The 18,016-nt window shown below is 42.5% G+C and overlaps 1 protein-coding gene across 1 annotated transcript in view; it reads right to left on the reverse strand.

The window, feature by feature from the left end:
• LOC118396024 (serine/threonine-protein kinase WNK1-like) overlaps nucleotides 1-15,728 on the reverse strand; it is a 61,112-nt gene extending 45,384 nt beyond the window's left edge. The window contains 2 exon segments of the mRNA XM_052465924.1: nucleotides 11,556-12,789; nucleotides 15,437-15,728. Coding sequence (XP_052321884.1) covers nucleotides 11,556-12,326 — 771 coding nt within the window. The 5' untranslated portion in view covers nucleotides 12,327-12,789; nucleotides 15,437-15,728.
• Between the last annotated feature and the right edge of the window lie 2,288 nt (nucleotides 15,729-18,016).

Consider the following 18,016-nt stretch of genomic DNA (forward strand, 5'->3'; position numbering starts at 1 on the left):
TGTTTGCACTGGTGACAGACAATGCTGCGAACATGAAGACTGCTTGGTCTAAAGTGGAGGAGTCCTACCCTCACATCACAACCATTGGCTGTGCTGCTCATGAATTGTATCTGCTCCTCAACGACATCATGGCACTGAAAACAATGGATACACTCTACAAGAGAGCCAAGGAAATGGTTAGGTATGTGAAGGGTCATCAAGTTATAGCAGCAATCTACCTCACCAAGCAAAGTGAGAGAAGAATAAGAGCACCACATTTAAGCTGCCCAGCAACGCCTGTTGGGGTGGTGTTGTCATGTTTGACAGTCTCCTGGAGGGGAAGGAGTATCTCCAAGAAATGGCCAAATCACAGTCTGCCGATATGGACAGCCCCATCAAGAGGATCCTCCTGGATGATGTATTTTGTGGTAAGCAGCCCAAAACCTATAGCAGTAGTAGTCATTGCACGGATTGTGGGAGACAATGTCATCCTGTCTGATGTTCAGACTCTGCTTGCAGATGTAAGAGAAGAAATCCGTACTGCCCTGCCCACTTCACCGTTGCTCCAAGCAGAGGAAACTGCAGTTCTGAAATACATCAAAAAGCATGAAGACTTCTGCCTGAAGCCCATACACGCCGCAGCGTACATGTTGGACCCCAAGCATGCTGGCAAGAGCATCATGTCTGGTGCAGAGATCAACAAGGTGGTGTCATCACTGCCATGTCTCGCTACCTTGGCCTGGATGAGGACAAGGTTCTTGGCAGTCTGGTGAAGTACACTTCCAAGCAAGAGCTTTGGGATGGAGATGCAATATGGCAGTCGTGTCAACATATCTCATCAGCCACCTGGTGCAAGGGACTTTGTGGATCTGAGGCTCTTTCCCCTATTGCCTCCATCATCCTCCAAATCCCACCAACATCAGCCACCTCAGAGCGCAACTGGTCCTTGTTGGGGAACACACGCACACAAAAAAAAGCACGCAACAGGCTGACCAATACAAGGGTTGAAAAATGGGTGGCCATCTGGGCAAATGAGGCTTTTTGAGCCCGACAACGAGCCATCAACTAGGTTGAAAAGTGACAGTGAAGATAAGGCCTCAGACTCTGATGTTCAAGGAGGTGGACATTGAGGAGGTCCAGGGAGAAGACATGGAAGCATGAGAGGAAGATAGTTTCTAGACTAAAGCTTTGGTTAGAATTTTACAGATGCATGTTGAAAACGTTTTTGGGAAATGCGATGGATCATTGGGGGATCATTCAATATTCCCTTTAGTTGTTCAGTGAAATCAGCCCATGTGAAGTCTACTCCTTTAATTAAAAATTCAATTCATAACTACATTTTTTTTTTTTTTTTTTTTTTTTAAGGATTTAATCATTTGCAATATTGTCTCCCTATGATTAGGTCAAATGTTTATCTCCATATATGATAAAAATATCTAATGCAAAAAACATCTACATTTAAAATGGTATATTAATTTGCATATATTCCCGTCAATTCCCACGGTAAGTTTCCACCTCTGAATATTCCCCAAAATGTGCAACCCTATCGCTGATCGAATGCCTGTTCGTGAATGCAGGAATTGAATTGGTCTAAAGACAAGAGCAAAGATCTCTCATCCGAGTGGAAGTACAAAATTAGTCAGAAGCTGAGTGGAAGTACAAAATTAGTCAGAAGCTGAGCAGAAATTACAATAAGAAGCATTTTAGATATGAGTTTACAAAACGCAGCAAGAGCTTTCTGCGTTCTTTTCTTTTTATGCGTGAAAATTCAGAATTCTGTATTACAGCGACCCCTGTTATACAGATAAACAGTGCACATTCAACACTGATATGCGCAACAATGACAGTGATATTTGCATTAATATGAGGCAACTCGTGGGGAATGTTCATATGAGATGACAACGTGCTCTTCACCAAACCAAACATTTTTCCATTCTCTACAGAGCTTTTGGTAGGCCATTATGGTAAATAAGAATGTGTTATTATTAACAGACTTGCCTAGTTAAAAAAATAAAGACGATAAAGGTTTGAGATGGTAAGTTAGAGGGAGCATAAATGAAAGCGAAAAGGCAAGAATATATCGAGAGTCAAAGCAACAAAAACATTTACGAGCAGTTTGATTTGGTTATATGCTTTAGGTCTGAATCCTGGGGAGATAGTAGAGATATGCCTCATGTCAACATCATCTCTGAAGAATGGAGGGGGCTGAGGAGAGAAGGAGGAACGGGTGAGAGGGTGGGTGCATAGAGGGCTGAAGGGGGACTGGATGGGTAGAAACCGGTTGTACTTCACACAGAAGATAAGAAAAGCCTCTCAAGAATCTGACCCATTTTACATTCAAACAAGCATTGAGCTCAGGAGCGCACTGAGCATGTGAAGGATTGTCTCTCTGCACTGAGCGACAGGGGAGGGAGGGGTCTGGTCTGTGTCAGCAGTATCTCCACAGGCTGTGTTGTCAGTGTGTGTGTTGTGTGGGGTCTGTGCTGGTTCTGACAGGCTGAAAGCGAGTCAACATAAATATACATGTACTGAATGGGGTTAACCTCTGCTGTGCGTCTTGTCCTTTTCCCTGGAAAAGCAGACAGCCCATCTGAGCCTGTGCCATCGCTGGGCCTTTGGCTCGGCCAGAATCACCCTTTGCTACAGCTACTAAGCTGAAGCAGAATTGACTGTATTCAGGTGTTCTATTTAACTAAGGCCCGAAGCCAGGTCAACACCTAATAAATAAATAACGCTTTTAGAAAAATCAATATATGAATGCTAAATGGCAGCCCAGCCTCTTAAAGGGGAAACATCCGTGGCTGTGACTCAGGAGACTGAATCAGATCAACAAGAACAAAGATTGTCATATTCCATTTCAAAAAGCTTTGCTGCTTTTGCACTAATGATTGGAAGTCCCATAGGGCGGCGCACAACTGGCTCCGCTTCATCCGGGTTTGGCCGGGGTAGGCCATCAAGTTTAAAAAAAAGAATATGTTGTTAAATGACTAGCCTAGTTAAATAAAAGGTTACACACACACACACACACACACTGACCCCCCCCCCCAAAAAAAAAAATCAGGAAGTGGTAGGTCCATCCAGAAAGAATTTTCAGCTCTGTAACATTATATTCTATTGGCAACGGGATAGATATCAAAGAGGAAATGCCAGCAACTCATGACTAAGGAGATAAGGCCTATCATAAATACAAAGTGAGATTGCAATAGCGTAAGCAGCAAATGTCAGGAGAATTATTCTGTTTCCCCTATAGTCATTTAGCAGTGGAAGACCGCAGCTGCTAAATCGTTGCCGCTACTCCAAGAAATATGATGCAAAAATGTTTTAGAATACATTTTTTTTTTTAAATGTAATTTGATGGTAAAACATTGTCAGTGTAAACTTAATATGGATGTAAAGTTTTGAAGAAAAGATAAAGGAGCTATATGTTTTTTAAAATAAGATAGTCTTTGAGAACTAACAATCACCAATGAAAACTAGACAGCCTAAGAAAAAATAAATAAGTGTCATGTATTGGGGACCCATTGATTTTGTTAGCATAAGAACACGGCATGATGGCAAAATGTGTAGAATTTCATGAAATCTGCTTTAAACCCGCAAAATTGTGTCTCCGTAACCAAGAGGAGGACATTCAAATCTTTGGTCAGAGACCATGCATGCAATTGGCCACGCCCACGCCCCATGCTAATTTTGCAAAGGCTGCTGAATTTTTTTTATAAGGGAAACATTGTTATTGGACTGTCCATTTCCCTTTTAAAAATAAGTTATACGATTACAATGGACCACTGTATCCATCAACAGCATTCTAGTACAGTTAAATAGTTGACACACACACATAGACGCAGCGGTCTAAGGCACTGCATCTCAGTGCAAGAGGCGTCGCTACCGTCCCTGGTTCAAATCCAGGCTGTATCACATCTGGCGTGATTGGAAGTCCCATAGGGCGGCACACAACTGGCCCAGCGTCATCCGGGTTTGGCCGGGGTAGACCATCAAGGTAAAAAAAAATATGTTGTTAAATGACTAGCCTAGTTAAAGAAAAGGTTACACACACACACACACTGACCCCTCCCAAAAAATTGCTGGCATTTACGCATGTCCCCATGACCAGTAAAACAATCAAAACCTATTTCTTTCACTTACTTGCTGTTTCGTTGTTCAGTCGTTTCATTCTCAACCACGATTTCTATGGAACACCGTTTGGGTCGTTGCATGTCAAAAAAGGTACACGTCAACTAAGCTTGTTGAGGTTGGAGTCATTAAAACTTGTTTTCAACCACACCACACATTTCTTATTAAACTATTGTTTTGGCAAGTCGGATAGGACATCTACTTTGAGCATGACAAGTCATTTTTCCAACAATTGTTTACAGACAGATTATTTCACTGTATCACAATTCCAGTGGGTCAGAAGTTTACATACACTAAGTTGACTGTGCCTCTCAACAGCTTGGAAAAGTCCAGAAAATGATGGCATGGCTTTAGAAGCTTCTGATAGGCTAATTGACATAATTTGATCAATTGGAGGTGACATAATTGGAAAATCAAAAGAAATCAGCCAAGACCTCAGAAAACAAATTGTAGAAATCCCCAAGTCTGGTTCATCCTTGGGAGAAATTTCCAAACGCCTGAAGGTACCACGTTCATCTGTACAAACAATAGTACGCAAGTATAAAAAACCATGGGACCACGCAGCCATCATTCCGCTCAGGAAGGAGACGCGTTCGGTCTCCTAGAGATGAACGTAGTTTGGTGCGAAAAGTCCAAATCAATCCCTGAACAACAGCAAAGGACCTTGTGAAGATGCTGGAGGAAACAGGTACAAAATTATCTATATCCACAGTAAAACAAGTCCTATACTGACATAACCTGAAAGTCCACTCAGCAAGGAAGAAGCCACTGCTCCAAAACCACAATAAAAAAGCTAAGACTACGGTCTGCAACTGCACATGGGGACAAAGATCGCACTTTTTGGAGAAATGTCCTCTGGTCTGATGAAACAAAAATAGAACTGTTAGGCCATAATGATCATCGTTATGTTTGGAGGAAAAGGGGGAGGCTTGCAAGCCGAAGAAAAACATCCCAATTGTGAAGCACGTGGTGGCAGCATCATGTTTTGGGGGTGCTTTGCTGCAGGAGAGACTGGTGCACTACACAAATAGATGGCATCATGAGGAAGGAAAATGATGTGGATATATTGAAACAACATCTCAAGACATCAGTCACAAGTTAAAGCTTGGTCGCTAATTGGTCTTCCAAATGGACAATGACCCCAAGCATACTTTGAAAGTTGTGGCAAAATGGCGTAAGGACAACAAAGTCAAGGTATTGGAGTGGCCATCACAAAGCCCTGACCTCAATCCTATAGAAAATGAGTAAGCAGAACTGATAAAGCGTGTGCGAGCAAGGAGGCCTACAAACCTGACTCAGTTACACCAGCTCTGTCAGGAGGAATGGGCCAAAATTCACCCAACTTATAGTGGGAAGCTTGTGGAAGGCAACACGAAACATTTGACCCAAGTTAAACAATTAATATAGAATGCTAGCAAATTCTAATTAGTGTATGTAAACGTCTGACCCATTGGGAATGTGATGAAAGAAATAAAAGCTTCAATAAATCACTACTATTATTCGGACATTACACATTCTTAAAATAAAGTGGTGATCCTAACTGACCTAAAACAGGGAATTATAACGAGGATTAAATGTCAGGGATTGTGAAAAACTGAGTTTAAATGTATTTGGCTACGGTGCATGTAAACTTCAGACTTCAACTGTATGCTATGATGCTGGTAAAGTTGTCTCGCGCACAGTGCTAGTCATTAAAAAAAACTAACTAGCTCATGGATGCAAACAATGTTCTTCCACAAAAACGTAGCAAAACAATCTGTTTCAGTAGCTATATAGTTAGCTAGCTAACTACAGTGGGGCAAAAAAGTATTTAGTCAGCCACCAATTGTGCAAGTTCTCCCACTTAAGGTGAGAGGCCTGTAATTCATCATAAGTACACTTCAACTATGACAGACAAAATGAGAAGAAAAAATCCATAAAAATCACATTGTAGGATTTTTTATGAATTTATTTGCAAATTATGGTGGAAAATAAGTATTTGGTCAATAACAAAAGTTCAATACTTTGTTATATAGCCTTTGTTGGCAATGACAGAGGTCAAACGTTTTCTGTAAGTCTTCACTAGGTTTTCACACACCGTTGCTGGTATTTTGGCCCATTCCTCCATGCAGATCTCCTCTAGAGCAGTGATGTTTTGGGGCTGTTGCTAGGCAACAGACTTTCAACTCCCTCCAAAGATTTTCTATGGAGTTGAGATCTGGAGACTGGCTAGGCCACTCCAGGACCTTGAAATGCTTCTTACGAAGCCACTCCTTCGTTGCCCGGGCGGTGTGTTTGGGATCATTGTCGTGCTGAAAGACCCAGCCACGTTTCATCTTCAATCCCCTTGCTGATGGAAGGAGATTTTCACTCAAAATCTCACGATTCATGGCCCCATTCATTCTTTCCTTTACACGGATCAGTCGTCCTGGTCCCTTTGCAGAAAAACAGCCCCAAAGCATGATGTTTCCACCCCCATGCCTCACAGTAGGTATGGTGTTCTTTGGATGCAACTCAGCATTCTTTGTCCTCCAAACACAACGAGTTGAGTTTTTGACAAAAAGTTATATTTTGGTTTCATCTGACCATATGACTTTCTCTGGATCATCCAAATGCTCTCTAGCAAACTTCAGACAGGCCTGGACATGTACTGGACATGTACTGGCTTAAGCAGGGGCCATAATTCTGTCCATGTCATTGACAGTGATGCAAATCAATACAAGTAGTAGAATTATGCCATAATTGAATAGATCATGCTAAACGAGGTTGGGATGTTATATAAAATCAAAAGACATTAATTTGTTCATTTGACAAATCTGTTGAAATTACACTGGATGTTATATACTTTATAATTGCATTGGGGGCATAGTTATTTCACTGTACAGCCTTACCCCATGTCATTGATCCACAATCCATAGGTATCAGTCTACTCAGTGACACCCAGAGAACATTAGCGTCGTAGCTCTTATTGCGGGACCCTGAAACAACTGTAAATGTAACCATATTTATTGCCAACTTGTGTGTATTGAACACTATTCTGAAGGAAAAACATTACTGCGTGGATGTTTTGGAGTCTGATAACTCTGTGGATGACGTTGGGGAAAAATAGCTTGGGTATTGAGTAGACTGATACCCCATTTCACTGATCCCCAACCCTTAAGTAAAGCTGTACAGTGCAATATGAATGTCAACACTGCTGCCAATGACTGGTACGAATTGAGGGGGGGAAAAACGGAGAAAAAACCCCCCCGCTGAAGTTGGAGACTTATATCGCCATCACTAACTTTAAACATCAGATATCTGAGCAGCTTATCGTTCGCTGCAGCTGTACAAAGCACATCTGTAAATAGCCCATCCAATCTACCAACCTCAACCCCACATCATCATCATCATCTGCACATCTATCACTCGTGTTAATTTGCTAAATTGTCATTACTTCGCTACTATGGCCTATTTATTGCCTTACCTCCTTACACCATTTGTACACACTGTAAAGACTTTTTCTATTGCGTTATTGACTTTGTTTGTTTATTCCATGTGTAACTCTGTGTTGTTGTTTGTGTCGCACTGCATTGCTTTATCTTGGCCAGGTTGCAGTTGAAAATGAGAACTTGTTCTCAACTAGTCTACCTGTTAAAATAAAAGGTGGGGAAAAACACAATAGGCTGACAGGGGAGGTGATTTCACAGTCATGCGATAAGAGCTACAACGCTAATATTTGCGTGAACTCTAATATGGTATGATTCCACCAGTTGTAAACTTCTGCGTCACTTTCAAAGAGGTACTTTTATTTTGAAGGCAAAACTCAAATTCCACTACTGTGCCTAATCCTTCTTGTGGCTAGCTTCACAACACATAACCCGGACAGGTCGAGCCTCACTAGCCAGATGAAGCTAGCTGGCTGCTTATAACGTTAGCTTTGGGCAACAGGGTTATGTAGCTGGCTTGAAATGTATTTTCATTAATTGAAGTTCAATTTCAATAGGCAAACAACAAGTGCCTACCCTGGGTCTCGACCCCGCCCTGTGCAACTGGGTACTGGACTTCCTGACGGGCCGCCCCCAGGTGGTGAGGGTAGGCAACAACATCTCCACCCCGCTGATCCTCAACACTGGGGCCCCACAAGGGTGCGTTCTGAGCCCTCTCCTGTACTCCCTGTTCACCCACGACTGCGTGGCCAACTCAATCATCAAGTTTGCGGACGACACAGTGGTAGGCTTGATTACCAACAACGACGAGACGGCCTACAGGGAGGAGGTGAGGGCCCTCGGAGTGTGGTGTCAGGAAAATAACCTCACACTCAACGTCAACAAAACTAAGGAGATGATTGTGGACTTCAGGAAACAGCAGAGGGAACACCCCCCTATCCACATCGATGGAACAGTAGTGGAGAGGATAGTAAGTTTTAAGTTCCTCGGCGTACACATCACAGACAAACTGAATTGGTCCACCCACACAGACAGCATCGTGAAGAAGGCGCAGCAGCGCCTCTTCAACCTCAGGAGGCTGAAGAAATTTGGCTTGTCACCAAAAGCACTCACAAATTTCTACAGATTCACAATCAAGAGCATCCTGGCGGGCTGTATCACCACCTGGTACGGCAACTGCTCCGCCCACAACCGTAAGGCTCTCCAGAGGGTAGTGAGGTCTGGACAACGCATCACCGGGGGCAAACTACCTGCCCTCCAGGACACCTACACCACCAGATGTTACTGGAAGGCCATAAAGATCATCAAGGACAACAACCACCCGAGCCACTGCCTGTTCACCCCGCTATCATCCAGAAGGCGAGGTCAGTACAGGTGCATCAAAGCTGGGACCGAGAGACTGAAAAACAGCTTCCATCTCAAGGCCATCAGACTGTTAAACAGCCACCTGACACTGACTCAACTCCAGCCACTTTAATAATGGGAATTGATGGGAAATGTAAAATATATCACTAGCCACTTTAAACAATGCTACCTAATATGTTACATACCCTACATTATCCATCTCATATGCATATGTATATACTGTACTCTATATCATCGACTGCATCCTTATGTAATACATGTATCACTAGCCACTTTAACTATGTCACTTTGTTTACATACTCATCTCATATGTATATACTGTACCCGATACCATCTACTGTATCTTGCCTATGCTGCTCTGTACCATCACTCATTCATATATCTTTATGTACATATTATTTATCCCCTTACACTGTGTATAAGACAGTAGTTTTGGAATTGTTAGTTAGATTACTTGTTGGTTATTACTGCATTGTCGGAACTAGAAGCACAAGCATTTCGCTACACTCGCATTCACATCTGCTAACCATGTGTATGTGAAATTTGATTAGATTTTATAGATAATATTTACAAGGATTCCTAAATCATTGCTAAGAATAATGAAAATGACTGCAGTTTCTACTGGTCATTGTTTTCAGGCTGGTTTTATTGATGCTAGCTTGGTACCAAGCTAAAACAATAGCTCCCCCAGACGTTGCGGTCGAACAAATGGCTGGTGTTTGCAGACTTTTTTGTACAGCTTTGACAGTGCTACTGATAGTAGTGGTGGCAGTTGGCTTGCACGTGCAAATTCAGAACACATTCTATAATAGAACTGTTATTTGACGTATCAAATTAAACGCTTATTTAACGTGTCATTGTCAAATAGTATTATTTAACGTATATCTTTGACACGCAAAGGTCGTTCCATAATATGTCGTGAAGCTAATAGCAGTGACACTTGACACAATTACTGTGTAACATCTGAAAAATTGCACACTTTGTAGTGTGTACAGGTGCTCAACCAGTCGCAAAAGCCAGCATCATCCACGAGAGAGAACGGTTGATTGTCAAGGGCAATGAATTCCATTATCTTGCCGTTAATGGATTTCACCTTTGAGATGTCCAGCAAAAAAATTTGGACTCTTTCAAATGACTGCTCGATCCACACAGGAGACCTTGTGGGCTTGGTCAGGAATGCTGTGTTGCACGCGTAGTGCCAAATTTTACATGGCTTCAATACGTCACGCCAAATTTTACATGGCTTCAATACGTAACGTAGCTATGTTATATAGGTATGCACGTCAGCTTTGACATCGGTTTTGCACATCGGCATTAAACTAGACATCGGGCCGATACAGATAAGTCGCTCTGGATAAGAGCGTCTGCTAAATGACTTAAATGTAAATGTAAATACAGATGTTGGCATTTTTAGCTAATATCATACCGATGTTAGCATTTGAGCTAATATCGGCCAAATCCAATATGTTCATCAATATATTGTGCATCCCTACTTTGAACCAATGGCTTCAAATGGATTTGCAACAACACAACTGAAGGGATAACTATGACTGATTGACAGACCCTTAGGTGTTTAACCGGTGACAGTTACTATGTCCAAATGCCGCGAATGTGACACAGAGACAGCATAAAGGCCCGTAGTCACTGCAGAAGAAAAGGCAGACTTTTGGCTCTAGCCTGACTTGGCAATATGAGCAGCCTGGTCTCAGACTAGACATGACATAGTAAATGAAAATCAGGAAAGTCAAATGTTTGGTATGGCTACATAAGGCAGATGGTTACTTAAGGCAAAAACATAAGTAGGGTGGTTGGTCGGCATGGATGGGTGGGCATATAACGCGAACGTTTAGCAACCCAAAGGTCACGTATTCAAATCTCATCAAGGACAACCTTCAAACTTAATTTAATCTTTATTTAACTAGGCAAGTCAGTTAAGAACAAAGTCTTATTTTACAATGACGTCCGTTTTTGGCCGGGGTAGGCCGACACTGGGCCAATTGTGATTGTCCCAATCACGGACAGATGTGAAACAGCCTGGATTTGAACCAGGGACTGTTGTGATGCCTCTTGCACTAAGATGCAGTGCCTTGTACTGCTGCGCCACCTGGGAGCAACTAGTTACTACTGTTTAGCTACCTTGCAACTACTTAGCATGTTAGCGAACCCTTCCCCTGACCATTTTAGTTAACCCTACCCATAAACTTAACTCCAAGCTAAAATTAGCCAGCTAGCTAACATCAGCGATAGCCACCTAACCAACAGTCACAAATTGGAATTCATAACATACTGTACTTTTTTCAAATTCTGAACATATTGCACAAATTGCAATTTGTAACATATCACATGAAATGATTGACGAACATCCACAAATTAATACATACCATACGAAACTCAACATACATTATCATACGAATGATTTACGTACAGAATAATACAAAATGCTCTGAGACCAGGTTGAAATGAGACTAGTATATTCTTCTCACAGATTTTGTAGGTTATGAGTGACTCAACAGGTTTTGTATGGGTCTGATTAGGGATCAACCGGTAACCTGTAAAGAGCCAATTTTGTAATCACTGGGCTTATCAGTGGTGCACTTTCATATCAGTTTTCATGGAGGGAAATGAGGATGCAAGTTTAAGCTACATAGATAGTATTGAGATGTAGCCCATTCTTACCTGCAGCTCGCACCATGCCACCTCCACTGTGGTCTCTGTGTCCAGGCCCTTGTAGACCGTCTTGAAGGAACCACGTCCAATCTCAATGTCAAACTTGAGGAAACGCCCATCCGGCGACGTTCCCACCGCTTTCGTCTCGGCTTCCTCAATGTCATCTTGCACCTTCTTCTCCGCCTCTCTCAGTTCAGCCTCTACCCGGGCTTTCTCCTTCTCTTCCTTATCTGCTTCCCTCCCCTCTCCTTCTTCACTCTCCTTCACCTCACTCTCAGGTTCAGGTTCTGTTGTTTGGCTCAGAGGTTGGGCAGCTAGACTGTTAGCTTGCTGAGCAACCACTGCTTCCCCATCACAGATATCCTGTAGTATAGCAGCCTTCTGCTCTACAGACACCACATCCACCTTCAATCCACCTTCACACTCAGCCAACTCCTCCCTCACAGTCACACGGAGTGCAGGTCTTGGGGCGGGCAGTGCACCAGAGTGCCGGGGCACGACATCTCGCACGCGGGGTACCAGAGGTGCAAGGACAGGGATTTTACTCGGTAAGGGGAGGTCAAGGGCTGTGGCGTTGGAGTCGCTGATGACGCTGCGGCGGAAGAATGTTCGATGTTCTGCAGCGCAACGGTCGCGCTCCATGGTGTGGTGGCGCCGCCTCACCTCCGCTGCCATTCGTTCACCAACAAGCGAGTCCGAGCCAGACCCGTTGTTTCCGTTACCACTCTTGGGAAGGGGAGTCAGGAACTTAACCATCTTGTTGTTGGGCTTTTCCGACATCCCACCACCCCCAACGATAGTGAGCGGATATGATTCAACAGAGAAAAGAGAACTCAAACTTCCTCCATAAAGGCTTTGGAAAGAAATTAAAATCTATGTGGTCAGACTGACCAATTAAAACAGGAGCTTGTTTTGCAAACCTCCCTCTCCTATTCCTACCTGTGTGACTGCTGCTTAAATACAGTTAGTAGGTATACAGGGCTCAGAGTCTGGGTGGAGGATGGGGGGGTGTTCTTTTGTAAATAGAAAAGAAGAGAACACTGTCACAGAACAGGGAGCGCTGCCAACACACGAGACCCTTTAGATCCACACCATCCATCCTGCAAGACACGGGGTACAGCTGCAATCCAGCATAAGGAGCCACCAGAAGGGAGGGGGAAAGAGCTAGACTCAGCTCCAGGCACCAAGCCTCACTGTGCAGGCAACGGACAGGCCACACACTCCCAGCAGAGATCCAGTGTCACTGCAGGGGGAAAGAAACAGGGACAGACGGGATCAGTATAGCAATGAAATTTAGGGGGAAAGGGGCAAACTGGTTTAACTGTGAGTGGGGAGGTGGTCAACAAATCTGGAATTCCTGACTTAAAAATATAAAATTCCATCACTGACTGCAAAGAGAGGTTAGAGAAGAGTGTCTCAAATCGTTTTTATGAAGCAGTACAAACCACAGAGTGAATTTTCAGTATTTATATATAAACAAGATGTGTCCCTGTCATGGTGGTCAAGTGCAGACAGTTATCTCATGCTTTACAATACACAGCAAAACAAGTGTACTACTAAAAAACTAAATATCATAACACAGAGAACATACACATAATACTACAATAGCTTCACTAGCTTGTGGTGCAGTCAAGCTATTAAAAATATTGCCCATTATTCCAGCTGGCTGATAAATTCTGTGTGCTACGGCAAAGTGCCTACAACCGACCATAACTTGTCAATACTTCCTCAATTCCCGATTTGGAAGACAGACGGTCTTCTAAACGTCCATGTCTAGTTGCAGGGGGTTCTTTTGAATTTAGAAAATGCTCTGTTATTAAACTGTTTCTATTTTTCGCACCATTAAGTAATCCAACAACGTGCATGCTGCCTTCTTGTCTATTTTAAATCTCTCACTGATTGGAACAAGTAGGTGTCCATCCCAAAGTGACACTCACCTGTCTCGATAAATGAAAGAAGATTTCAAATAGAAAAGACAGAACTTCATTTATTTGATTTAATAACAGAGCATCTTCTAAATTCAATTATAAACTGGGTGGCTCGAGCCCTGACAGCCGTGGTACAACAGGTATGACAAAACATGTATTTTTACTGCTCTAATTACGTTGGTAACACGTTTATAATAGCAATAATGCACATCGGGGTTTGTGGTATATGGCCAACATACCACGGCTCAGGACTGTAACCAGGACGCGTTGCGTTGTGCCTAAGAACATCCCTTAGCCTTGGTATATTTGGCCATATACCACAGAGCCTCGTGCTTTATTGCTTAAACAAACCCTCTGCAACTAGACTTTGGATGTCTTCCCAATGCCAAGTTAAGGTTGATTGAAAATTTGCCGTGTTCTGCCAAACAGTACCTACCCTGTAACTGCTAACGGAGAAACACATTAGCCCATTACAATCTGCTAGCTAGGTGTATTCTGAATCAGTATCTGAGCAAAGAGGAGATGATTACTATGATGAGTCTCATCTCTAGCCCAGTTAGCTACCATAAATTTTCTTATTAGACAGCTGCGCAAGTGTTGAGTCAAAATACGTTCAATTGTCACCAAGTATGGAGTTTCGATGAGCAACTATAGTCATTTACTGTTTTCACGCCCGGTGTGTACTTCCAAAATGGTCTTAAAACATAAGCAGATAAAACAATTGTATTGTCAGGAAAGAATATGTATATTTTTTTACCAAGTGTGCACGTGCTTCCACCTCTTCAGTACTTCCAATAAAATCACTAATAATCTGAATAATTAGTGACTAATTACCGCAGCAGTACAGTATCCCGAAAGATCATTGATTTTATCACCTACAACAGTATTAATGCCCTATCAACCGGTTGCTTCACAAATGCTACACGGAATGCAATATTATTTCATGTAAACAGATTAAGTGGTTAAGATTACTGTAAAACGTCACCTAATATTAATTAATATGTGGATTTGGCGCAGACAAATTTTTATTCAGACATTTTTCGGAAGTTTCTACCTTGCGTGACAGCAGTAAATTTGAATAGTTAACGTTACACAAATAAACTCCACGCGTGGGGAGTAACTAACGTATTTTGACAATATAACGCGGTCGAAAGGAAAACGAATGGTAGCTAACTGGGCTAGAGATGAGACCGGTCATATTCATCGTAATATAATAATAATAATAATAATCTCTGCTGGGATTAATTTCGGAGTTTTTGCAGAGAAAATCACGTGTTACATTTGAGCACAGCCATAGCCGACACTTGACTGGCGACTGACTGTAGATAACAAGGCTTTTAGCTTAGCATAACGGCCTTAGCTACGAGAAACAATATTATAGAACATTAAGCTGACGTTAACTAGCTAACGGTATATACCAACAATGGCTAGTTATGTCATCAAGCAATGTAAACTAGTTGACATTGAAAATAGTAAACATTTCACACGAACGTAGTTAATCTATTTAAAACTGAAGAATATATATTTGTCTGGACAAACGTTAGCGTTAACTTGCTCACAGGCATCATTGTTCCATGTTGGATTGCGCATTTAGCTAGCGATCTAGCTAACGTTAGTGATAGCTATACTCTCCTGCTTGATGGCGGCTAGTTAGCAACTAGCTAACTACCCCAGCGTAACTAGTAAAGGAGCAATTGAATAACGTCGTTTGTCAAAATACATAATCGAGAAATCGAAACAATAACACAAATCAATACAAAGACGAACATTACATTTTCCCATTGACCGTTTTAAATCTGTCTGATAAACGTTAGCTTTGGCTAGCTGGAGCGAGGGTTCTTTGTTAACGTTATCTCCGCATAGAACATCGAATGAAAGTTCCGCGTTGCCATAACTGCGATTCACTCCCAGCCATAGTAGGCTGCAACTCATATAAATACGTTGATTTGTAGTGTCATTTACCGTCGTGTGGTCAAGTTTCCATCCATAAGTAGTCTTCAAGCAGTGAGAACTCTAACACGTTTACCAAAGCAAAGGAGCCGGTTGGAATTACTGAGGTATAATAATTACTGTCGGAACGTTCCCAGACTGGCAGCGTTCATTTTACAGATGAGGCGGGTCTTTCTCTCGTGCGAGCGGGGGACTAGAACCGCCTCCTTCCCACTAACGACGGCAGTTTGCTAGCTTCAAACCAGGCACTCCCCCCAAATTCATTCGGCTACTAGCGGCAAGATAGCTACTGCTACGTTGTGGGTCGTCAATAAACCCCACCGCAAGCGTAACTGAATATGGCGACCTCACAAGAACACTCACCTCAGTGTTGTCACAAATAGAACATCTTTGGTGTTGTCCTTAGAAATAGAATCGTATTCTATGATGGATCCTATATTGTATGGCGCTGTGCAAAAGTGTGGCAGCTTCGGAGAGACAATAACCTGTAAACCGATTATGAAAATGTATGTCCGAGTTTTTGAAAGCATCATTTCCCATTAACTATAGCATCATGACTCGTTCGAGATCATGTAGAATAAGAGTAATGACAAAACATACCATGCATGTTTTTTGCAATTGAACACAGGGATCGTTAAATCGACTTCAGTTCAAGGGATAGGGGGCTTGAGGCCTCACTGTTATCATAATACAGGTTAGAAAGCCAGGCCAGAGGTAAACACTGCCCTCTGTTGATTTGACAAAGAATATAGATTGAATGTGTGAGTGAGATTGAAAAAGCGTATTCCTCTTCCCCTAACACAGTTAAATTAAGGTTACATTTAAAAATAAAAACACAAGTGGTCATCTCCATCCTGCTACCACAAAAATATGTTCACCCTGCCACCATACTGGTGAATGCAAGCATTTCCCAGGACTGTGCCTCAAAACCTAATGTCTACCTGGCCCACCACTACACCCTGGACTTGAACAGCCTTAACGACTTGAACAGCCTTCACGACCAGGTCCACCTCTACAAGGCAGCAATCCCAACTTTTGCCAGGACCCTGAAGGATTTCATCCGCAGCCCCAGCACCTCACACTGGAGCAAGACAACCCACCCAGACCTGAGACACCCTCCCGAAGAACTTGCACCAAGCGAACCCACATGCCCAGCCGAGCCCCCCCCCAAACAAACCTTGGCCACACCCTATATAGGCCCTCCCAGATCAGACATGCCCCTTCTGCCCCCACCCCAATAATACAGCTGCCCAAGCCCCACAAGATGCATGTTATGGATAAAAAAAATAGTTTTGTTATTTTCCCTTTGTCAATTAGGCCAGTATTGTGGAGTAACTACAATGTTGTTGATCCATCCTCAATGTTCTCATATCACAGCCATTCAACTCTGCAACTGTTTTAAAGTCATCATTGGCCTCATGGTGAAATCCCTGAGCGGTTTCCTTCCTCTGAAACAGGGTTAGGAAGGACGCCTATATCTTTTGTAGTGACTAGGTGTATTCATACACCATCCAAAGTATAGTTAATAACTTTACGGTGCTCAAAGGAATATTCAATGCCTGGTTGTTGTTTTTTTTACCAATATGTGTTTGTGATTGAATCTGTAAAATTCAATGCTCGACTGAGGGACCTTACAGATACAGTGCATTCAGGAAGTATTCAGACCCTTTGACTTTTTCCACATGTCGTTAGGTTACACCCTTATTCTAAAATTGCTAGGTAAAGCCCTGCATTATCTCAGCTCACTGGTCACTATAGCAGCACCCACTCGTAGCACACGCTCCAGCACCCACACGCTCCAGCATATCTCACTGGTCACCCCCAAAGCCAATTCCTCCTTTGGTCGTCTTTCCTTTCAGTTCTCTGCTCGCCCATGACTGGAACGAATTGCAAAAATCTCTGAAGCTGGAGACTCACATCTCCCTCACTAGCTTTAAGCACCAGCTGTTAGAGCAGTTTACAGATCACTGCACCTGTACTTAGCTATTGAAGGAATTTAATTCCTCTGTTTTAATTCCCAATTAAAATTAAACACTCTGTCAATTCATAAGAATTTGTAAGACCCTTATTTTACAGGAATGGACAGAGCCCGGTCTTAAAGTCAAATAGCAGCCTTTATTTAAGAGAGTACTCCCGCAATACAGGTTACCACAGGTTATAAACTGAAAATGACATCATTAGTTCCAATACCACCCCGCGCCATCTCCGTTCCAGTACAAAGGCTGTATCTCGAGCCTTCCCACATCCGTCTCCCTACCAATTTAATATAATTTACGAGTCAAGGTTTTCTCGTGTAAATAAGCATTCTAGCCAGTCTGATTCATTTGTACCAAGGAACAGACAGTCATTGTTCTACTCTTGACCACATTCACACACATTATATTCAGTACCGGGATCAAGAAAGAAAATTCATACATATACATTAACATTTAGTATTCTGATTAGTACATATACAGTAACATAATAGTATTCTGATCAGTACATCCTGATTTAAATGAATACATTATTAGTCATTATAGATAAACATTCCCTTAACATTAGCCTATCTGTAAACAGCCCATCTATCTACCTACCACCCTACCCAATCTACCT

The sequence above is a fragment of the Oncorhynchus keta genome, chromosome 17 (assembly GCF_023373465.1).
Source record: "Oncorhynchus keta strain PuntledgeMale-10-30-2019 chromosome 17, Oket_V2, whole genome shotgun sequence".
Classification (NCBI taxonomy): domain Eukaryota; kingdom Metazoa; phylum Chordata; class Actinopteri; order Salmoniformes; family Salmonidae; genus Oncorhynchus; species Oncorhynchus keta.